General features: G+C 39.8%; 1 protein-coding gene across 2 annotated transcripts in view; it reads right to left on the bottom strand.

Moving 5' to 3' along the window:
• Positions 1-1,222: 1,222 nt before the first annotated feature.
• Positions 1,223-24,434, bottom strand: part of LOC111160858 (solute carrier family 12 member 1) — an 85,593-nt gene continuing 62,381 nt past the window's right edge. For both annotated transcript variants that reach the window (XM_022524246.1, XM_022524251.1), the window contains exons 20-26: positions 18,835-18,978; positions 15,890-16,021; positions 15,540-15,651; positions 13,685-13,771; positions 4,814-4,949; positions 2,495-2,562; positions 1,223-1,498 (exon numbers count right to left, since the gene is read on the bottom strand). In XM_022524246.1, the coding sequence (XP_022379954.1) occupies positions 1,363-1,498; positions 2,495-2,562; positions 4,814-4,949; positions 13,685-13,771; positions 15,540-15,651; positions 15,890-16,021; positions 18,835-18,978 (815 nt within the window). In that variant the 3' untranslated portion in view covers positions 1,223-1,362. The remainder of the gene's footprint in view (positions 1,499-2,494; positions 2,563-4,813; positions 4,950-13,684; positions 13,772-15,539; positions 15,652-15,889; positions 16,022-18,834; positions 18,979-24,434) is intronic.

Genomic DNA, 24,434 nt, shown 5'->3' with positions numbered 1-24,434 from the left:
GCTGCTTAAGTTTTGCTGTTTCCCCTTTCCTTCCCGGTCATCCTGAGAGGAGTATGGGCTTGGAATTCCGAATCCTGACTGCCAGTTTTAGACAAGCATCAGATGAGGTAACTGATTGAATTTTTAATGCTCACATCTGCTTGCCATAGCACGGTGGTCTTAGCAACTTAAAAGTAAAAATGTGACCTGGGCCAAAGCAGACAAATTTCAGGTTCATTGTTTCCTTTTATTTTAACAGAATAAACAGTCAAAACATGTTAAGAAAAAAAAAAAATCAACTCATCCATCATAAAATAAATTTGTTGGTTTTTCAATGTGATTAGATATTACAGGAATATTAATAAAATGAAAAAATCAACACTTGTACATTATACACAACACACAATTTTGTAATTTTGTCAGTTTCTCCACTTCACCTTTTAATTATTCCTTACAATCCATACAATTAGTATATAGAGTAACTAAGTATATGATTCAGGATATATTTCTTTATAATGGTTTGAAAATTGGTGGTGTTTGGTTTTCAATTAGAAATCTACAACGATCTCATCTGTGCTAACCACTTCATTAGAAACAAATATGCAAAGTCATCCTATGATGGAGATTCCAAAATATTTAGCAGGCAAAACAAATTTTATATATTAAAAATGGAATCTAGTTCATCTAATTGGAACACTGTCGCCTTCTAATCCAGCTAACATACTCTTCAGTCAGCAGCAAATTGAGGCCACAGGTTATCAATGATCGCTCAGATCTCTCTAAGTATATATGCTGTGTTACATTAAATAACCTTATTTAGGTAACTGCTTTAAACATTTTGTATACTCAAGGACTTCTTAAAGTTTTCAGTTATTGATTTTCAAATCTTCTTTGTAGGTATAAGCCTCTCAGAAGGCCAAGCATAATCGTAGTTCCTGCCCAGCTGGTCTTTGCCTTTGATAACCACCCACGGTTACTGACTAGCCTGTCAATAAACATTTAATGAGGACCTGCTGTGGGGCTGAGGCCTCTACAGGGGCCTAGCAGCAAACAGGAGATTAGGTTTGCCTGGAGAAGTTTACAATGAAGTTTGTGATTTTTAGGAGCACAAGCCAGCATGGTTTCTTTAATTTCCTTGTTTATCAACAACTGCAACAATAACGATGTTTTTCTAGGGGTGGCATTATCCGAGGCTGATAAAGAAAAAAAGCAGCCCCCAATATATAATGAAAAAAAAAATAATGCTGACATGGTTTATATGGAATCCTGTGCGATTGTCTCAGGTTTGTATATCCACAGATCAGATTTACAACATAAAGCACTAGAATGCGTTTCTTATTTATTCATACATGAAGTTAAGATGTGTTCAAATCTTTTCATGGATTAAGAATAAAATGTCAGGACATTTTTGTGGTTTCCTCTAACTAGTAAAACAGGAGGGAGGTTCTTGGTGAGGATTTCCAACCAAGCCATGTACAACCAATCGGATATAGATCCTTTTCTTGCCACTGGCAGGCTCCTGACAGTATGGAAGAAAAATTTTAAAAGTGACAATTACTACAGGCAGTAACATCACTAATCATCTGAGCTATTTAATAACCAGTGACCTGAAACTTTTGTAACCCTCCCCCTAAACATGAAAGCTCTGAAATTATCCTGAATATAGATATCAAACTGATGTATTTCTCAGATAAGACAAATTCTCTGTAAACCAGAAAAACAGGCTTAGGCATTGTAAAGCAGCAACAAAACAGAACTATCAATTCTCACTCCTCTTGAAACAGAAAATTTGATCAACCAGTATCTCTTTTTTTTTTTTTTTTTTTTTGATGGAAATGATTCTCCCAATAGTTTAAAGCTCTTACATCTGGCAGAAACCTCAGAAAACCGCTAGGTGAATCCTTGTACCCAGTTCTGGAGACTGTTTGAGGCCTCAGGTGGGTAGTCCCCCAGTGTAGACCTTGAAGACATAGGACTCTTCATACACAGGCCTCAGGTCATGAGGTATAAATGTGAAAGAGGGGTTTTTCATGTTCAGCTATCAATCCTTAAGGAAACATTCCTATTTCCAGCAGTACACCTCGAACATTTGCGGGGTGAAGAGCAAGAGTATAAAGGGAAGAATCTTCTTCCTTTTTCTCTTACCTTGGCCTCTTCCAACACAGAGAGGAGCCTCCCGATCATGCTGTGGAATCTACCTCAGGAGGACGCGGGGAAGGAGCCCGTGAGCCTCAGTGGTTGACGAGAGGCTTGTTGGGCGGGGATTCCAGGGGCGGGTTCCCGGGGCAGGGTCGGTCGGAAGGGGGAGCCAAGGTTCTGCGGGCGGGGCCTCCAGACAGAAAGTCCAAGGGGCAGGGTCCCAGGGTGGCATTTATTTTCCTTCACTAAAATCCCACATGTTCCATTTTAAAAAAAAAAGCTTTCCACCTGAATCATCATGACTTTTTAAGTCAATTAACCCATTTACCTAAGATTCCCCCTTGGAACATTTTTCAATGTCTGCAGCGATACTTACAGGACAATGAGATTAGCGGCTCTGGAGTGCTCCTGTAACAGTTCGTTCAGTCGAACTTGGCGGTAGCTCTGTGGACAACATTCAGATTTTGTTGAGGGCAGTTCTACCCAGAATTACGGAGGAGAATCTATCTCCTTACCCCAAATTATGGAGAAGTAGGAAAACCTCACTTAAAAAAAAATTAGTTATTTCCTTCAGGTTTGGAAACTAATGTTTTTTATGTATATATATTTTTTATTTTTTTACATATTTTTTTATTTTATTTTTTATAAACATATATTTTTATCCCCAGGGGTACAGGTCTGTGAATCGCCAGGTTTACACACTTCACAGCAGTCACCATAGCACATACCCTCCCCAATGTCCATAACCCCACCCCCCCTCTCCCAACCCCCCTCCCCCCATCAACCCTCAGTTTGTTTTGTGAGATTAAGAGTCACTTATGGTTTGTCTCCCTCCCAATCCCATCTTGTTTCATTTACTCTTCTCCTACCCCCTTAACCCCCCATGTTGCATCTCCTCTCCCTCATATCAGGGAGATCATATGATAGTTGTCTTTCTCCGACTTACTTATTTCGCTATTTAAAAAAGATTTTATTTATTTGACAGAGAGAGACACAGTGAGAGAGGGAACACAAGCAGGGGGAGTGGGGGAGGGAGAAGCAGGCTTCCTGCCGAGCAGCAACCCTGATGTGGGGCTGGAGCCCAGAACCCTGAGATCATGACCTGAGCCGAAGGTAGACGCTCAACCAACTGAGCCACCCAGGCACCCCTGGAAACTCATTTTTTAAAAGCTCATGAGAAATTCTAGAATTATAAAGAATAAGACCAGGTGGTTGTTGTACTAGAGTGGCTTATTAAATTCTAAGGGGAAAAAAAAGCGAGCAGAAAACATGGATAATGGTAAAGAGAAGGTGAGAACAGTCAAATCAGGAACAGGTTTGAGGGGGAAGAACTACCAATCTTGATACCAGTTTGATATCCTAAAAACATAAATTATATCCTAGTCTACATTGTTTAGGCTCTTTGAATATTTTATCAGCACAGGGGACTGGTTTCAACTAAAAGGCAGCCAAGACTCACTTGGAAAAAATAACAACATTGATGATTTTTACAGTGGTGAGAATAATACTTATTACTGTATTTCAGTGGTTCAGAAACCAAGGCTTAGATGTATGATTTGCTCAATTACGTGAAAAATCTTTGTTACAAGTGGGCAGTTTATTAAAAAGAGAGAGAGAGAGAGAGGCAAACCAAAAAGCGACTACTAACTACAGAGAATAAACTGAGGGTTGCTGGAGGGAGGTGGGCAGGGGATGGGCAAAGTGTGTGATGAGCTCTAAGGAGGGCACTTGTTGCCAGGAGCCCTCAGTGTTGTATGGAAGTGTTGAATCACTAAATTCTACACCTGAAACTGATATTATACTATATGTTAACTAACTGGAATTTAAATTAAAATGTGAAATTAGGGGCTCCTAGGTGGCTCCGTTGGTTAAGCGACTCTTGATTTCATCTCAGGCCATGATCTCAGGGTCCTGAGATAGAGTCCCACATCTGGCTCTGTGCTGGGCATGCAGCCTGATTAGATTCTCTCTCTCCTTCTCTCTCTGCCCCATTGCCAGCTCTCTCTCTCCCTCTTGTAAAAATAAAAAAATAAAAACTAAAAAAAAAAATCTTCCCAAGCCCCTAATAAATAAACGAGCAAGCAAACAAAGAACTGAGAAGTTTATTATGCACAGTTTATAAATCTTAGCTCAGTATTTTCTCCACTAAATTTGAAAGGCTTTAGTATCTCTGTTCTAAATTGTTTCAAGTTCAGCCCCTAATGTAGTTTATTTATTATATCCCTCCTATATACATGTGCCTCATCCAACTTTCATAATCATTGTTCCAATTAAGTATTTTCTCAGATTGCTTTGTTAGTTTTTGTAACCTCATGTTAAAATTGTTACTGTGTTAAATTGTGAGTCAATTACCTTTATCTACTTTGCACACATATTGACTTGACTTAAATTATTTTAGACCCATGGATCTCTCTCCTGTTCTATAAAATTAAATTTGAAAGGAGACTTCACTATATATCAATAATCTGGTTTTTAAAAAATCTTTTAAAAAAAGAATTGATTTTATATTAAATGAAAGCCATTTTCTAAATCCTCATATGCAGTAATGTGATTGAAAGCACTTGAAAATGCAGAAACCCTAGATCTTGAATAATGAAATTCTATAACAGATGTGTTACTTGTTGATCTTTGAATCACCACTGTTTTCTTTTTCAGCTAGTTAGACAGTAAAGTAAAAATTAAGACAAGTCCTTACCTTTTCCTTGACTGCTTCCAGTTCTGCATCTGTAATTTTCCATGGGCTTTCTCTCTTTAATTTCTCAGCAGTTGTTAAATCTTTGCAGCTTTCATGGAGACGATATGGTTCAATCATCTCTTCAAAGACTTTCCAGCTGAAATTGGAATTATAAAGGAGGGCTCACAGTGGGAAACTAACTCATTATTTCACAGATACTCCAGGTAGGACTGGCTCTGCTGGCTGCAGAATCAGAGCCGAATGTCATGGAAATCTTTAAGAATTATCTTTGCAGGGGACTTAGACTGTGAGTAAAGCCGTGGATATAATACAGCCTCCCAACCCAAGGAAAGGCCTTAATATGTTAAAGCCTTGTTAGCCTACTGTGTATTAGATTCTCAATCTAAACAGACCAACACACAGATAGTAATTATTCTGCAAATACATTTTCTACATGGTATAGCCTAAGACACCACTGTCATGTAGACACTTTAGCCCATAAGTAAGTTTCCATCTCCTTAAATTGAGTTTCCATCTGCTTATTGTACAGACTGTCTAGGAGGCATTCATGAATTAATGTGGGAGATGAACTAGGTTGCTTGGGATGGGAGTGGGCTAGGCCTGCCCTCTCCTTTGTCCATGTAGCCTTCTGCCTGTTGGCAGGTTGTGGTCAGTGGGGCAGCTAGAAGAATAGCAAATTCAGTGGTTATAGAGCAATTTGGATGTTTGCTGCAAATAATGCAGCCTTTGTCCTTCTGATGACTACTGTTGCTGTCTGAGATTTTTAAGTAACTATTTTTCAGGTGCATGTTAGAGGAAAGAACAAAAATCAATAATATTTTAATGTCTACAGATCTGAAGCCATTTTAGAGCAATTAAGAAGAAAGTCATCGAGCAGAAAACTAGCAGCAGTATCACACAGCTGTGGAACGTTTTTAAAAGTACTAGACAAATCTCATTCTTGTCTTTCATAAGAACCTCAAAGATTTTTTTTAAAACAGTAGTACAGAACAAAGCTTACAGTTTATTAGAGTAATTGTCTTCAGTGTGCTACTAGAAGATGAAGTCAAATATAAACGACATCTTTGGTTTTATATCATGTGGCTTACTTACAACTTAGTAACTTTGGGATGAAAAGTAACTAGAATCAATGTGCTATTAGGTTAAGGAATTAAAATATGATGGCATGAGTTCAATGATCTCATCGGTTGCCCTGATTTAGGATTTGCAGATTTAAGTGCAGAGGTGATAAAGGAGAACCTACCAGTGCCTTCGTTAAGTGATTGAAGAAATGCTTAATGTGGTAGATTTCTGACACTGATTTATTTCGAATGGTGGACAGCAATAGAGAACCACTGATATGCCCTATTATTCTTTCAACTACGTAATACTTTTATTTGCTATTCCTTCCAAAGGTGCCATGCCTTCAGAGACCGTTCACAGTAATCTGTGCAATGGAAAGTTGCCAGCCTAGGACAGAAGAGCCTTGGCTCTTACACTGGCTCTTCCATTGTCCTCCTGGACCCGGATAACTTTGCCAATGAAAGGAGGTAATGGTGGCTGTTCAGAGCTGGCCTGAAGATTGATGTAATGGTTAGATGATGATTTGGGTTTGTTCTGGATGATTTGTTCTGGAAAGTGTACAGTGCCCTGTAAAACCAAGGCATTCATTTTACCATACAGCCACGGGACTGAGTTTAGCAATTAAGAGGCTCTCTGTTTAAGCTCTACATACACTTATTTTGATCAGGATAAAAGTTTTTGCATCTCAGCCCAGGTGCTTATTAGAAAGACCAGTTCAAAAGCAGTTTCCTAAGAAATGGAAGTGGAGTGGAGGTGGTTCATTGTCTCCCCAGCAACCATTGTAGTCTGGGTGGGAGTGACTCCATCCCCAGCATCAGCTAATCAGCACAATTCTATACTGTCTGCCAGAGTGTTTGGCCAGGGTAGCCACATAGCCCAGGCGAGCTTCACCAAGAGGCACCTAGCATTCCACTGACCAAGTAAGTGGCTCAGTGGCTTAGGTTGGTACAACTTGTATGGAGCCCGTGCCCTGAGTTCAATGACTAGAGAAGAGGCAAACTTACTCTCCCACTGAACATAAATGAGCAAGTATGTAGCCCTGGTTGCTGTCATCTTGCTTTTATGAGCTAAATCAATTTTGATGATTTCATAATGGACCAAGGCAGAGTAGAGATAATGGAAAAGAATTAGTCCTTGATTATATATAAAATTAAACTTCTAGATCAAGCTTTGCCTGAAAGCCAAAACATAATTGGATTTTTCAGTTATGCTTCCCAATAATTTTATTACTTAAATCATTATAAGTTTTCTTTTCTTTGCATTGAAGCATGATAAGTGACATAATAGGTTATAACGGGAATGTATTTGCCCATTCATATTCTCTCAACTCTTACTATTTCTTGTCTATATTAATTTTTGACTTCATCCTAAGGTTCATCCCTGAACTTGCCATTTTCCATTCTCCTAGCTAGGTGATGCAAAGGTGGCTCAAGACTTCTATCCTGATTCTCATTAAATCTAATTTTTCATATAAATATTTTTTAATCGACTCTAGAATAAGCCAAGTAATTGAGTCTAGAATAGGCCAACAGACTCTAGAAGAGGCCAAATAAGTTATACTATTGAATATAAATGACAATTAATTCAATTTAAAAATTAACTTACACCTGCCCTGCCTTCCCTATCCTTGTTCTTCATGATAACAAAGTTTAAAAAATTTTTAATTGTAAAAAAAAACTCTTCCTTAAGTTCATATAAGATTTCCTTTCTCGAGTTAATACAGTAGTTGTTTTGTGACCATTCTAATATTTTTTTTTAAAGATTTTATTTATTTGAGAGAGAGAGCATGTGTGTAGTGAGAGGGGAAGAGAGGGAAGGAGAAGCACAAGCAGACTCTGTGCTGAGCACAGAGCCCCATGCAGGGCTGGATCTCATGACTCTGAGGTTGTGACCTGAGCAGAAACCAGGAGTTGGCTGCTTAATGGATGGAATCACCCAGGTGTCCCACCACTCTAGTATCTTCAAATTATCCAGTTAATTGCTCCGACTTTCTCTTTAATTTCTGTGTAAGGATTGTTGTCTTTTTGGCCTATGACTTTTAATTCAGTATATTCAATAAAAAATGAAATTTAGCCACAAGAGATTTTCAGTTTCTCCAGGCTCAATCATTTTCTCATTAACTTTGCTTTTATACTCCCTTTCACCCTTGCCCAGCCATCTTTATGATGTTTTTATGGTAAAATATCTCCATCCACACTTACTGATGTTTTATGGGTCATTGAAAGATTTATTAGAGACAATTTAAGTATGTTTAACATTAGCCTCCAACATGGAAATAATTGACAAACTATTTTTGACATTGTGTGCCACCTGATGACTGAGGAAAAACAGTGATGGGGAGATAATTGTTAATGGTATGTAGTGGCTGTCTGGCCAGGGAGAGCTGAAATTGAACTGGTGCTCTGAGCATTGGGCCCTGGGACAGGGCCTGCATCAGCCCGGAGGAAGAGTCTTCTTTCTCTAATTGAACTCAGAGGAATTGCCTTTTAAAAATTATCACAAAGTCCTCAACAAAGTAGGTTTAAAGGGGACATACCTCAATGTAATAAAAGCCTTATATGAAAAACCCACATCTCACCATACTCAATTGTGAATTATTGATAGCTTTCCTCCTAAGATCAGGAGCAGCACAAGGATGTCCACTCTCACCAATTTTATTCAACATAGTACCAGAAGTGCTAGCCACAGCATTCAGAGAAGCAAAAGAAACAAAAGGCATTCAAATTGGTAAGGAAGAAGTAAACTTTGACTACTTGCAGCTGACATGATACTACATATCAAAAACCCTAAAAATCCTACCCCAAACTACTAGAACTGATAAATGAATTTAGTAAGGTCACAGGATACAAAATCAATGTACAGAAATCCATTGCAATTCTATACACTAATTGGGAAGCTAAGGAAATAGAAACTACGAAGGCAATCCCTTTCACAATTGCACCCAAAATAATAAAATATCTGGGGATAAACTAATCAAGGAGGTGAAACACCTGCACTGAAAAGTATAAGACATTAAAAAGAAATTGAAGATGACACAAACAAATGGAAAGATATTTCATACTCAAAAATTGGAAGAAAAATATTGTTAAATGTCTATACTACTTAGAGCAATCTACAGATTTAATGCAATCCCTATGAAAATACCAACCACATTTTTCATAGTACTAGAACAAAGAATCCTAAAATTTGTATAGAACCATGGAAGACCCCAAATAGCCAAAATAATCTTGAAAAAGGAAAACAAAGCTAGAGATATTACAAGTCTGTATTTTGAGTTATACTACAAATCTGTAGCAATCAAAACAGTATAGTACTAGCACAACAATAGATGCATAGATCAATGGAACAGGACAGAAAGTCCAGAAACAAACCCCTGATTATATGGTCAATTAATTTTCAAAAGGAGGCAAGAATATGCAATGGGAAAAAGAGAGTCTCTTCAACAAATGGTGTTGGGAAAACTGGGTAGCCACATGTAGAAGAATAAAGTGGGACCACTATCCTACATCATACAAAAAAATAAACTCAAAATGGATTAAAGATGTAAATGTGAGATCTGAAACCATAAAAATCCTAGAAGAGAGCACAGGCAGTAATTTCACAACAACATTTTTCTAGATATATCTCTTAAGGTAGGGGACATAAAAGCAAAAAATAAACTATTATAGTATATCAAAATGAAAAGTTTGTGCACAGTGAAGGAAACAATAAACAAAACTAGCAGGCAACCTACTGAAGGGAAGAAGATGTTTGCAAATGACATATCTGATAAAGGGTTAGGATTGAAAAAAATATAAAGAACTTATATAACACAACCCAAAAAGCAAATTATCCAATTTAAAAATGGGCAGAAGACATGAACAAACATTTTTTCAAAGACATAGAGATGGACACATGAAAAGATGCTCCACGTCACTCATCATCAGGCAAACATAAGTCAAAACTACAATGAGATATGATGTCACACCTGTTGGAATGGCTGAAATCAAAAACACAAGAAACAGTGTGATGAAAATGTGGAGGAAAAGGAATCATTGTGAACTGTTGGTGTGAATGCAAACTGGCGCTGCTACTCTGGAAAATAGTATGGGGGTTCCTCAAAAAATTTAAGACTACCCTATGATCTAGTAATTTCACTACTAGGTATTTACCCAAAAGAATACAAACACACTAACTTGAAAGGGTATATGCATCCTTATGTTTATTGCAGCATTATTTACAATGGCCAACTTATGGAAACAGCCCAAGTGTCCTTTGACTGATGAATGGAAATATATATATATATATATATATACATATATATATATTATGCCACATCTTCTTTATCCATATATATACACACACATACACACACACACAATATATTATTCAGATATGTAATATATTATACATATACACAATATATGACTCAGCCATAAAAAAGAATGTAATCTTGTCATTTGCTGCGACATGGATGGTGCTAGAGAGTGTAATGCTATGTGAAATAAGCCAGTCAGAGAAAGACAAATAGCATATGATGTCACGCCTATGTGGAATTTAAGAAACAAAACAATGGACAAAGGAAAATGAGAGAAAGAGAAATAAACTAAGAAACAGATTCTCAACTATAGAGAACAACCTGATGGTTACCAGAGGAGAGGTGCGTGGGAGGATGGGTGAAATGCGTGAAGGGAATTAAGAGTATACTTGTGACCAACGCCAAGTAATGTGTAGAATTGTTAAAGCACTATATTGTACACCTGAAACTAATATAACTTGGTTAAATATATGGGAATTAAAATAAAAAACTTAATAAAAAATTATCACAAAGCTACCAGATGTGCTACCAAATGGCCATCTGTGAGACTTACTGAGTGATCACTCCCTGTTTTAAAATAGGGTTGCCTTTATATATTTGAACATTGTTGCTGACACCAGATACGTGACTGTTTTACAAAGCAATATGGTGTCAGTTACAGTGGAGAGCTGAAGGGAGGAGAATGGCCCTTCTAGCACCTCTCTTCTTGGTGGGATTTCGTCTTCATACCAGGGTACATTAGCTGCAAAGATTCTTCTATTCCGGGAAAAATGGACTTTGTTTTTTTGCATCTTCCTCAAGACTTTGAACCATCAGAGAAAAAGATCTCCCAAACTGTGAAATCTAATTCATTTTTTTCCTGAGAAAGGGAACTAGATCTCTTCATTGCAGGATGATGAGGACATGTAAGAAACAGTGCATTAAAATGGTGTCTAAAAGCAAATTTAGATACCAGGACAAAAGCAAGAATGTCTGGTCCTTCGTTTTTTACTCATCTCCATAATGTTGGCTGCCTGAAGAGAGAAAAACATGGCACAAAGTTCAGGATTAGCAAAAGAAATTGTGTTCTAGCCTCTGATGGGCCCCCAGACAATGAAAAGGCGCTAATGGAAAAAGTACATGGACGTCCTTGGTGATAGGACAGATAGGACAGGTAAGTAGGGGAACCGTGGCAGCTGGGCAGAGACTAGCATGAAAGAAAGGGAAAGAAACTTGTGTTTCTTACAGAAAACCAGACTGATCTGTAAAGAGGCAAAGGATATAGGAACAAACGAATTGGCAAGCACAGACAGTTCTTAGCTGTTATTAAGAAAACAGCAGCGAGAAGGATTTGGATACAAAAAGTAGATGACTAATTTGCGCCGAGCACTGAGCCAGGGTTAATAGGAAATCTGAAGTCAGTAGGGGACACCATGACTACCCTCCGGACAACAGAAAGTGGCCCTATGATAGTGGAGCCCTGGTGGGCTCTGGCCTGTTGCAACGTGGCACACACTAGGAAATCACTGTGCCTGTTGTGTTGTGAAACAGAATGCATTTCCACCAATTATAGACATAAGAGGAGCCTGTTTGATCACATCACTGTAAATGCCAAAGAGGCGATGACTTAGGAATTAAAATCCTTCAAGTGAAATGTGGAAGGCCACCAGAGTTTACTACATGACAACCCAGTCCATAGCAGAATGTTCATTCCACTTACCAAGGAGTATTATAAACTCATCTCAATTTTTCTCAAGTATTTAAAACTGTAGAAATATAGGAATAGAAAGCATTAGTGGTATATACAGCACGAAGAAATATTGCCTAGTGATAACCCAGTTGAGCTCTGTCGATTGTAGCTTTCTTATCACAATTAAGATGTTTTGTAAAGCCATTTTGATGGACCCGTAGCCTTGGAGGAATCATGAATACCCGAGAATGGTATGAAGTTCCAGGTTGTGAATGGTCGACAAGACTGTATCTTATTTTTTTTAATAAAGATTTTTATTTATTTATTTGACAGACAGAGATCACAACTAGGCAGAGAGGCAGGCAGAGAGAGAGAGAGGAGGAAGCAGGCTCCCCGTGGAGCAGAGAGCCCTATGTGGGGCTCAATCCCAGGACCCTGAGATCATGACCTGAGCCGAAGGCAGAGGCTTTAACCCACTGAGCCACCCAGGCGCCCCAAGACTGTATCTTAGTATGGGTGATTTTCTGTTAGGTATTAAGCTCATATAGGATAACAATGAATGAAAAGAAGGGAAGAACAAGATTTGAGTGTGGAATTGCAGGCCATCAGGAGCTGCAGGAGGAAGGAGAAATGACGGTCAATGGAAGTGAGAACAGGTCCAACAGGCCAGTGAGAACCGAAGCTACACTGAGATCCTTGTGTCCCTTTGTACCCTCAATCTGGAAGGCCTACTTCACACCAAATCACGTGTATTAAATCAAATCCAGATGCAACAGTTTAACTATGATTTTGTACTGTAAACAACAGAAAAATATTATAATTGGTTAAGTTATCACTCTAAGTAGTTTATTTAGTATTGGCTATACTTTGCAGTCCATCTTCTCACACCTCTGGGACTTCCTGGGAGGATCTAATCTACAAGCTGTTTTCCAGTATCATGGACTTGACAAATTGAACAACTAACGAGGGTTAAAATATCATGATTTGTAGACACTTAAGCAATTATTTAAATTTCAGCATTTTAAAACTTTGGAGCCAATACATCTCCTTGGTAGGCTTCAGATAGTTTTAGAGGACCCCCAAAATTCCATGGCTCTAAGTGTTGGGTCCTTCGTGCCTAAAAGTGAAAATGGCCATGGAGGGTCGGCTCTGTCATTGTGCCAGGAAGACTCAAGCAGTTTTGTTTCTAGCTTCTGTATCAGAGCTCCCCATCCAGGATGCACCACCAGTTACTTAAAAAAAAAAATTTTTTTTTTAAGATTTATTTGTTTATTTTAGAGGGAGAGGAAGAGCTGAGAGAGAGAGAGAGAGAAAGAGAATCTCAAGCAGACTCCCCACTGAGCATGAAGCCCAATGTGGGGCTCAATCCCATGACCTTGAGATCATGACCTGAACTGAAATCAAGAGTGGACACTCAGCTGTGCCACCCAGCTGCCCCATGAGTAACTTTAAAGAATGAAAACCTACCCTGACTGCCCAGTCCAGACTAGTCTGAGCTTGTGCCTCCTGCTACTCTTGCCAGCACAGAAACCACGAACATGAAGGGCAATCCTAAAACGCTAACTCACCTGTGTTTCAACAATTCTCTGCCTCAAGCTCGACTTTACCGCAAAGTCATTTCCTTCCTTTATAATATATTTGAAAAAAAAAAAAAAAAAAAAAAAATATATATATATATATATAATATATTTGATCACTCTGCATGGTTATTCCAAGTCCCTTTTTATTATATCTTATTAGGAGGTCACTACAGTTGATAGATAATATTTTTACCCTTTAATAGCACAAAGGAAAATGAGAGAATACTGGGGGCAAACAATGGGTCTTGTTAAATGCTTCATACCTCTCTTTGTTTGGCTTAATGTTGATGTCACCAATGATATGGATATCTGCAAATTTGATCCTAAATTTGCTCAGAAGAGAAGCCATTCTGGAAATACAAGAGAGAAATACTTCATCGTTGCATATGTAACTATTTATAACTTGCATATGTAACTATATATAACTAATAAGAGTTGACGTCTTATTTCAGCTTCACAGTCAAAGGCTGTGTTTAGTGTTTGACTTCCATCACTGTATATTAAATGCGGACCAAGCATATTCCACTGAAGGTAAAGACAGATTCATGTAAATTCAGATCCTAGGAATAGCAAACCCAACTCTGCATTCACATTTCAGGTAAGATAATACAGAGCTGTACATGTTTCCTTACCATTTGGGAAAAAATAGAACAAGCTTTAACATTGTTGACTATTATCTTGCTGATCATTTTTAGAGTTATTGACAACGTGCTGACAAACTAATAATTATGATATATCATTATATATTGGAGGTTCTTTCCCTGGCAACTGAAATTTTTGATACAATTGCAAAGGTACAGAAAAATTGCAAGGATGGTACAAAAAAATCCCCAAATCACCAAGTGTTTATTTGATGTACCACCTTTTTCTCTTGCTAGACAGCCGTGTCTGTCTATCTACAACTTCCTTCTTTCTTGCTTTCTACTCACCCATCCACCAGCCCAGCTGGAGCTATCAGGCCCCTTTACCTATAAATACTTCAGTATTTCTTAAGAATAAGAACATTCTCTTATACAAACAAGGTATAAATTTTGAAATCAGGAAATTTAAAATTGATGCCATGCTGTCATCTAATCCACCAACCATTTTTAAATTTCATCACTTGCCCCGGGAAGTTACCGGAAGCTTTAAGAAAATATAAATTATTATAGCCAACATGTTAGTTGCCATTATAATATGACTCTCTTTAAGGGGAATTAAATATATATATGCTTAATATATATAATTCATATTATATGTGGATATATAAAATATATTTTGTAAAAGTATATGTATATGTATATGTATATGTGTGTATATATATAAAATCCTCCCAGGACAGGGGGAAAAACATGAAAAATTACTGAATAAAAGCCTGTCATTATTTTGTGATTTCTGGAAGGGCTCAGAACTTGGGCCTGCCATGAGGGATTCAGGGCTGCTAAAGGTCCCTCTCCAGATTTCCCCCAGAGACCTTTGGACGCACGGCGTTCCCAACGTGCTTATTGCTTCCACAATGACTAAATCATGCTCTCCATGACTAAATCAATGACAAAGATGCAAATTTGCACTCTGGAGACTGATTTTTTTTTCTTTTTTAATTACAAGAGTTTTCAATAGTCATCCATTTAAACTCTTTTCAAGCTACAGATGAGAAACTGGGCACCCAGGTCCAGGTCGTGGTGACTGTTGCAAGGCTCCACAACTCATGGTGGGCAGGGCTAGGATGAGAACTAGGTTCAGTGTCTCGGTTCTATTTTTTAAGTGTGCGGTGCTGGAGTGGCCACCACAAACCAGCAGGTTCGACTCGCTCCAAAGAAAGTACTGGACGCAAATTCCTCTGGGCTTTTCCTTTCGTGGATACATTCGCTGGTCAACTCCAAGCAAACATTATACAAGGTAATGATAGTCCCATTCAAGACTTGAGATGAGGCCTCTGTGTGAAATTCCTTTTTGAAAAGCATTTGTGGCAGGGGATCAAGGGACATGAAGACAGTGATTACAAGAAGTATGCAGATGACTTAATGACCAGAAAACTGGTCTGCTGTGTTTCAAAGAACACTTACAGTTCTTTGAATTAAAAGCATTAAAGTAACAGACATCCAAAGGGCTCTAACGCAGGAGTGATGAGTTACTTACGCAATTTTTTCTTCTTCAATGCGGTTGATCTTTCCCCCAATATAGATTCTTAATTTACAGTCTTTCCATTTTTTTCTGAGAGTCAAGATATAGGGGATAAGGAGTGTTAACCCTGAAAAAAGAATAAATTATGACAGAAAGAATGAATCTATCTTGCTGAAAGGAAATGAATAGCTTTACATCTTTATTCATTCCCACATTCATTGCTCCTAAATAATTTAAAATCTTGGGAAAACACAGAAATATCGTTCTCCAGCTGATAGCGTTTTCATATACCTCCCTGTGCAGTTAGTTAAATTGATCAACATAGTAATTCTGCTCCCTAGTGTATATTCTGGAATTGTTTTTACCTCCATCATCAAACAACCACCACACATCAATTGTGCCTTTTCCTTGCTTCTTTTTAAATTGGGTGCTGGCTTCTACCAGTTTCTGGTTGAACTCCCCCACGTGCATTGACTGGATTGTGTTCATGCTGCTGTCTGTAATGAAAGAAAAAGAAATAGACCTATTTGTCTTTTGAAGAAAGAAACAAAATAACTTGCCAATAAATCTATTCAGGAAAATAGAGGGAGGGTCATGAATTTGTAAGCTTTCTTATCCCTATGGGTAAACAGTGAGCTCGGAAAAGGGGAGATAAAGGTCAAGTCCCACAGTAATTTAGATCACTTTGAATAGTTCACAAGAATTTGGTATTGGTTTCATGATTACAGTTTTCGTTATAAAGCAGTAGCTTATTTTCAGGTCTCTAGTAATGTGAGGGCAGAATTATTACTTAGGCAGGTAACAATGCTATATGATCTGATACAATAGCCAAAATATCCCCATTTTTCAAAATTTCAGCTATAACTCTACTTAATCCTATTTTCAAATTTACTTGAAAGTAGAAAATGTGGTGATTGATTTTCTAGAGATAAGCAATAGAATCAGAAGTGTTTCTTCATTAGAGCATTTATTTGAGTGCAGTTGGTGTCAATTCCATGAACGTCTGGATAACAAAGGTGGCTAGGGACCAGATGTATCTTGACTCTATGACCCTTTGGTCCTAATGTCAGCCTGGCTTGCTTTTCTGTTTTGGAGAAAAACTTGTGAAGTGCAGGGAAAGCCACTGAGCTATTTGAATTTCTGTGAATGAGATGGAGAAGCCAGGAAATATGGAGAGAAAAAATTCTTTCACTTGAGGTAGAGATAAGGGTGCACGGAAAGTATTTAAAATTTTTTTTTTTTAATGCACTTTCCCTTCTATCAAGGATCCAGTGACAGCGTCCTTGGGAACTAGGCCAGTGTTTGAGCAGGACCCTGGCTCCTGTTTGCCAGCAGAGGTTTTCATTGCTCCACTCTAGATATTATTTCTCATTTCCACATCTTTTAATGTTGTGACTTTTTTACTCCATTTCAAAGAGTTGGTGTCAGCAAAGTGCTTAGAGTTGAGCTGACGGCTGCTTCAGAGCTTCCTCTCTGATCTGAGAGGTTCTGAAGATGCTTTGTTCTGTCCTTTGCCGTTTCCATGTTTAGGGCCTGTCAGTTCTGAAGCAATTATCTTACATGGCTTCTATCTCCCTAGGACTACTGAGAGAGAAAGTAAATATCTTTACAAAATGGACCAAACTCGACCCCCACTTCCATGCAAATCAAAGCCCGCAGAGGACCCAGGCATTAGTGCCTGGAGGTAGGGTCTGTCCTGATCTAGAACTCCAAACAGGTGTCAACCAGTGAAAGCCCAGAGAGGTGAAGGGGCCTCCTTGAGGGCTGCATTTGAAATTTGAGGTGTGGGAAATATAACGTAACATCATTTTGCTTTTCTGAGCAGACATGTTGACCTTCAGAGGAATGCATTTCTGCCTAGAGATGTGTGACGCAGAAACAGGCTTCCAGGATAAATAAGAAGTCCCTTCTCATTAATAGGAACATGGATGTGTCCCTCTCCCATCAGCCAAAGAACAGTGTTGGGCTATGTCTTCTGAATTTTCCATTGCTTTTCCAGACTGTAACTAACATTGAATAATTGAATGGTAGAAGAGATTCAATGAATAGTTAACATTTCTCATGAATAAACCAAATAACTGAAAAGGAAAGAAAACAGTTAGCATCCAGATGGTCTTAGTCTAATATTTACACCCGAAGGTCCTGATGTACCTCCAACTCGAGACTCAAACGTATCATTTTTCTGGACAACGTCATGTTAAAGTGGACAATACTTAATAGGCTTTCCTATAGCCTGTGAATATTCCAGAAACCCAAGGATATTTCTATTACTTGAAGAAGGGCGATGTTTACATTTCATGTTATTCTATGTAAATATATAGAAATATTGTATTACAGGTGAAAGTTTGTCCTTGGGCTATAGCAGGAAAACAAGCAAACAGAACCAAACCTTTCCCGGGGTATTAGAGGGGCTTATTGAAGGATCTCATTGAAAGGGTGGATCCTGTCAAACTAGACCAGAAGCCTGCTAAGTCTCAATTTGGATCTTGCTATTTGACTTGAAAACCCTCCCCAGAGAAATGATGTTTTCTCTGACTCACATCAAGTGATTTTTGTTAAGTGTAGGATTATTTGTGGATGTTAACATTCTAATTTTCTACCAGCAGAGGTCGCCGTGGACCTCATTAAACTCAAACGGGCAGTGTTTCTGGAAAGAAAACGATTGTCAATTTTCAAAAAAGTCAGATGTTTGAATCACCTGTTTATAAGTTTTATAAAAAGCTCTCATTCTGTAGTCTCCCATGCCTGGGGTGCATAGTGGACTTTCAGAGGTAAGTGTACCACTCAGCTGAAATTTACAGGTAATTAGTTTCAGCGAAGTTCTGAGTCCAAAATTCTGGTTTGTGACAAAGATAGAAGGTTCTCAAAATTAGGGTTCTCATTTACTGTCCTAGTTAACTTTTAGTCTCCTGAAATGTCTGCAAGGGGTATATAAGGGGCATGTGTGTGTGTGTGTATGGATTTATCTATAAATCCATTTGGGTATTGGTTCTTAAATTTCTATCCCCTTTCCATCCTAACTAAGAAATGTCCATTTTATGGCACTCAAATCCACGTAGGCACCATGAGACTCCCAAAACAAATATTATTATTTTAAAATTAAGTTTTTACAATGAGATGGCACAAAGGGCTTATTGTTACTGATAAATAACTTACATATTTCATCTGTACTAATGTCTTGAAAGAAGCGTCTTTCAGTCCTTTGCTGACTCAATGCCCCCAACATCTTAGACGCTGACTTCTGACCCCCATCAATACTCAAGCAGTGGCTCATTTCTGCATATTTCTTGTGAATTTTAAAGGTACTTACCTTTCTTAGGAGCTGGCTTAGTAATGTTCAGCTTGCTAGCTTTTTTAAACAAGCCTCGGATGCCTCCACTTCCTTCTTCACATTCGTTATCTTTGATAGTAGCTTCCAAAGCCAGCCTCTCCCGTTCCAATTTCTCTAATTCATCTAATGCAAAAATAAAAAAATCGTTTACTTAACTCAGAGTGACAAAGTTTCTAGGAGCAACTTATAAACTATTTTAATATAAAAAACGGTGTTCCATTTGCAACGATATGGATGGAGCTAGAGGGTATCATGCTAAGTGGAAAAAGTAGAATATTCCACTATATGTGGGATTTTAAGAAAGAAAACGGACGAACATATGGGGGGAGAGAGGGAAACAAACCATAAGAGGCTCTTTAAAAAAAAATTTTTTTTTAATATTTTATTTATTTATCAGATAGAGAGAGAGAGATCACAGAGATCACAGAGAGATCAGGCAGACAGAGAGAGGGAAGCAGGCTCCCCGCTGAGCTGAAAGCCCGATGCGGGGCCCGATCCCAGGATCCTGAGATTATGACCTGAGCTGAAGGCAGAGGCTCAACCCACTGAGCCACCCAGGTGCCCCAAGAGACTCTTTAAAAAAAATTTTTTTTAATTTCTTTACTTCACAGAGTGAGAAAGAGCACAAACAAGGGAGCAGCAGAGGGAAAGGAAGAAGCAGACTCCTCACTATCCAGGGAGCCCAATGTGGGACTTGATCCCAGGACCCTGAGATCATGACCTGAGCTGAAGGCAGTCGCTTAACGGACTGCGCCACCCAGGTGTCCCCATAAGAGATTCTTAATGATACAGAACAAACTGAGGGTTGCTGGAGAGGAGGAGGGTGGGGATGGGCTAGGTGGGTGATGGGTATTAAGGAGGGCACTTGTGATGAGCACTGGGTGTTGTATCTAGTTGAAGAACCACTGAATTTTAAACCAATATTGCACTGTATGTTAACTTAGTGAAACTTAAATAAAAAGAAAATAAAAAATAAAAAAGCAATAAAATTATTATATATCATATGACTTTTTCCAAATGATTATTAAAAAGTAATATATATCAACAAGTTATATTCAGAAAGTAATAACTAGCTTGGGAAAGCAGCTCTATGTGTTGTCATAACACATGAAGTCACTAGGTTTTTCTTTGTGAAGATAAGGCTTCATATTTAATAACCTCTTCATTCACTTCCAGCAAAACCCAAAAAGCCAGATCCACTGTATATAAGATCTTGTACACAGTGCACCATTGATTTCCTGACTGAAACGACTGGGTAGGATATTTGACAGCGGATGCCCAAATTATCAAAGTATACCGGGTGTGTACCAGGCACACAAGAATGCCTCCTGAATTGCAGCGTAAAACTAGACAAGAATTAAGGAAAGGGAACCAAACTTTGCCTTGTATGGGCTCCGAATTGAAATTACAGTGAAAAATGCCTACTAAGAAATTTCTTTTAGAGAAAGAAGACACAGGAGGCAGGAAGAGGGCAGAGGGAGAGGGAGAGAACCTTAAGCACCTTTACACCCAGCACAGAGCCCTCAAGTCCCTGAGATCATGACCCGAGCTGACATCAAGAGTTAAACACTTGACCAACTGAGGCACTCAGGCACCCCAACAATTCTTTCTGATAAGCAAAATACTTTCTGGAATGAGTGACCAAAGTGAAAGAAAGAAAAGCTGAGGTTTCTGTGTGCCTGTCAGAGTTCAATAGCTAAGAAACATCTCGTGACACTCAAGTCTGGAGCAAGAGTCAAGCCATGTCCGGGGTTGAGACCCACCCTCCAAGCTTTGATGTTGCCTCTGGCTGCCTTTTATCTTTTTTGGATTCTGATCGTGATGACAAATTCTTCGCTGCTATGTAATGCCTTGCATTCCTCTCTGATGTCAGCTTGCAGTGGGTCAGGGGCAAACAGGACTTCATAAGCAGTCAGGGGACAGTGCTAAAGAATGACAGGCATCCTTGCTTACACTGGCCAAGGTGGCCTCTTTTCAGATCCCCTCATCTTTCTTGCTTGCTGGGAACAGAGACTTAGAAAACGAGCAGTGTTCTGAGGAACAGAGTAGAAAACCTAGCTTCAGTGTTACAGAACACTGGTAGGGCTTCTGTAAATGTCAACCCTTGGAGCCTGTTGCCTTATCTGTCCGGGAAGCGAAGTTATACAAAGTCTAGATTTATCAATTATGTACTAACTAAATCTGTCAGGACAGTCACATCCCTAGACGGTGTTGTTATTCAGCTCCACAGAATTGTCTGGCCTCTTTCCAGGTCTTAGCAATTAATCTTTTGCCAATGGCATGAGATTTAAGGTCAAATCACCCATGTGATTTCCCCAAAGCTTCAGAGGTTCTCAAGATCAGCAACTATAGAAAATCTGAGAAATTAGGCTGACGGTATTAAAGCTCAGACAGGAGTTGCTTACCCCTGACTTTCGAAAGGTGAACAGGAGCCGCATTGCATGGGGGGGTCGTGACCGGCGACAGCTCTGCGGAGGGCTTTATGTGACATGAAGCGAGTCATTTACTTTTCTTATGCCTCTGATTTCCTATCTGTGAAATGGAAAATTGTAACCCTTCCCCTTTCCAACTCTCCCAGCTTTGCGAAAAGAATAAACAACTGTTTCTGCAGGGTGCTTTGTGCCGCCTTAAAGAACAAAGCAATGATCGTGTTCTATAGGTGGCGTATTTATGCAACCGCTGGAAATGGGCTTAGTCAAGCAAAGCAAAAAGAGTATTTCGAGAAGCCCGGGAGTTATTTTAGCAGTTACTATTTTTTGCACACTCTTTGGGTGCCCGGCACTGTGCTGCATATGATTCCTTCCCAAATGGCTCTGAGATGGCTACTATTTTTACTCTCAACTTTTTTAGATGAGGAAACTGAGGCTCAGAAAGGTTGAGTAATCTGTCTGATCCACCCAGAAAATAACAGGGTTCAAATGCAAAGAGGCCGGCTTGACTCCAGATCCTGCTGGCTTCCCACTCTGAAGACCTTTGGCTTTTGGCTCCGTACTCTTATCTCAGAGTTGTTCCATTACCCTCCAACACGTCATGGTCAGGCGAACCTCGTCACTCTTGGGCGTGTGGTGTCATGCCAAGTTAACCCCCTCAAATGACGGCCCCTCCCACATGCCATTTTAAAGGCAGGACCCTGAAGACACAGGTACAAATGACAGGCTGGCCCCAGGGCAACAGGATGGGCAACATCACCCACTGGGGGATGGCCCCCTAACTGTTATCTCCTGTTTGGGGTGCTGCAGGGGTCCAGCTGTGGGGTGACCTCTTCTTTGGTGATGTCTGGAAGGTGCATATTTGCGAGTTTCTTTGGGGGGGCAATGGCAACAGCCACGCTGGAAAATAGTTTCTTCTGCTTTCTTTTTTTGGCAAGCTCCCGCACACCCCGTGACGAGGAGCTAGTCGCCACGTTCTTTGTCCTCGAGTTTGGACAAAGGAGGAGAAAAGATAAATCCTGCTTTGTCACAGAGTCAGCTGGCTGAGTGAGCCGGGAACTACTCCAACTATTTGCTCAAAGGTATGTACACAGCCCATCCTGGACAGAGCAGACTGCAAAATCCCAGGCCCCAGAGACAAAACCAGACTTCACCGGAACGCGTCAGATCGGCAGTCCCCTCCAAGACAGCAGACAGAGGCCGACACCGGCAGAGAGAGGTCTGTTCTACAGGCTAAGATCTGCTTGCTTGGCCCTCTTGGATTTTCCCATCCACCCAGTGGTCTGATCCCGTGCATCGTGATTTTACAAATTCCTATTAGAGCTAATTCTTAATCATTCCCTTTGTAGGTGATCTAAGGCCTCCTCCCATGCCATCTGTCCTTTCCTAATTTCAGTGCTAAGCAGAAGGGATGGTTTGATGATCTGTTCTGCACAACCTAGCTTGTGTACTGCTCACCTCTGTCCACATGTGAGTCCAGAGCACACTCTGTCAAAACATTTCTTTCAACAAGAGTACAGGCTAGCCGACCTGCCAAAGTGTGCCATTGGCCACAAGGGGGTGAACCCAGGGAGTACAGTCGGAGAGGCAGGAATTGATTTCCACGAGGCTGAGGATAACAATCACTCATTCCATCACAACTGCATCTAATTCTCTGGATTCACAAAGCCCTTTCCCCAGAGGATCTTATTTGATCCCAACGCCAGTACTGGGATGCAGGCAGAGCTTGTGGCATTCCCACCATTTTACTGGGAAGAAAAGGGGCTCAGACAGTTCAAGGTTGCACAGCTGGGGATGCACGCTCCTGCTTCCAATTCTAGCAGTTCTCCCTCGTTCCCACCCTTCCTCGGCGATGCGCTCTGACTGCCAGTATCTGCCTGCTGAAGAAATACACGGTCTGCATTTTTTCTGAAGAAGCCGTTCCCCCAGTTCCCCAACTGGACAAATTTTTATAATGCTTTACCTTTCCACAATGCTCTGCTCCGAACTTTATTCCAGTAACTACACTTGTGTGACGGGGAATAGTTTTAAGACACATGTTTATTTTATGCTTTCTGGACTGCAAATTCCTGGAAGGTAGCTTATGTCGTATTTCGTCACCTACGTTTATTGAGAGTTTCTTCTGTGCCATGTACAATGCCAAACATTTTGGGGCCATAATATCCTTTCACGCAAGACAGTAAATCTGTGAGATAGGAGCTATAATTATTTCCAACCGGAAATGTGAAAAGTGAAACGGAAAAGATGAGTAATTTGACTAAGGCTGCACAGTCCAAAAGCATTGAGCTGGAATTTGAACCCAGGTCTGACCGATTTCAAAGCCTACGCCTAGACTTTTCACATTCTTCGTTGTGCCCGCGCCTCCCTACTCATGCCTACCACCACGATAAACACTCAAGAAGAGTCTGTTGGAATAAAAGGACAAGTCAGTGCTATTCAACACAGTTCAAACCATTTGAAAGTATCTCCAGAAAGGAAGGGAAACAAAAGGATGGTGGTCAGGCAGGGGTGAGTGAGTGCGAAGTACTGTGGGGAGGGGCTACAAAAGACGGTGTGGAGAAGAAGCAGGGTTATGCTGTATACAGAGTTATAAAACGAGGACCTAATAGGGGCTGATGGTACAAACCAGGATGGAATGTGACAGAAGGTAGGACAGGCAGGACTGAGCAGAAGAATGAGAGGCAAGGAAAGGGATCCTTTTCCTGTAAAGATCTACTACCTGAGTATCAGGTAGGAATTCGAAGCTTCTATAGTAGTAGCCTGTAATTCTGTAATTCTACAGGTCTATCATGATTTATAAAACCACAGTTCTAGGGGCACCTGGGTGGCTCAGTGGGTTAAAGCCTCTGCCTTCGGCTCAGGTCATGATCCCAGGGTCCTGGGATCGAGCCCCGCATCGGGCTCTCTGCTCAGCAGGGATCCTGCTTCCTCCTCTCTCTCTGCCTGCCTCTCTGCCTACTTGTGATCTGTCTGTCAAATAAATAAATAAAAAATCTTTAAAAATAAATTTAAAAAAATCACAATGCTAGAGAGAGAGAGAATAAAGGTCTGCCTGTCTCTTATTCCAAGAGTAAGGGAATCCCTGAGGTTCTAATGATGGAAGAAAAAGCTTAGGCCTTTCTGTTCTCTCAGTCAAGGGGGTTTCTAACC

Source organism: Enhydra lutris, unplaced genomic scaffold (genome assembly GCF_002288905.1).
Source record: "Enhydra lutris kenyoni isolate GAN:26980312 unplaced genomic scaffold, ASM228890v2 scaffoldscaffold4, whole genome shotgun sequence".
In the NCBI taxonomy this organism is placed as follows: domain Eukaryota; kingdom Metazoa; phylum Chordata; class Mammalia; order Carnivora; family Mustelidae; genus Enhydra; species Enhydra lutris.
This window is presented reverse-complemented; position numbering and strand designations above follow the sequence as displayed.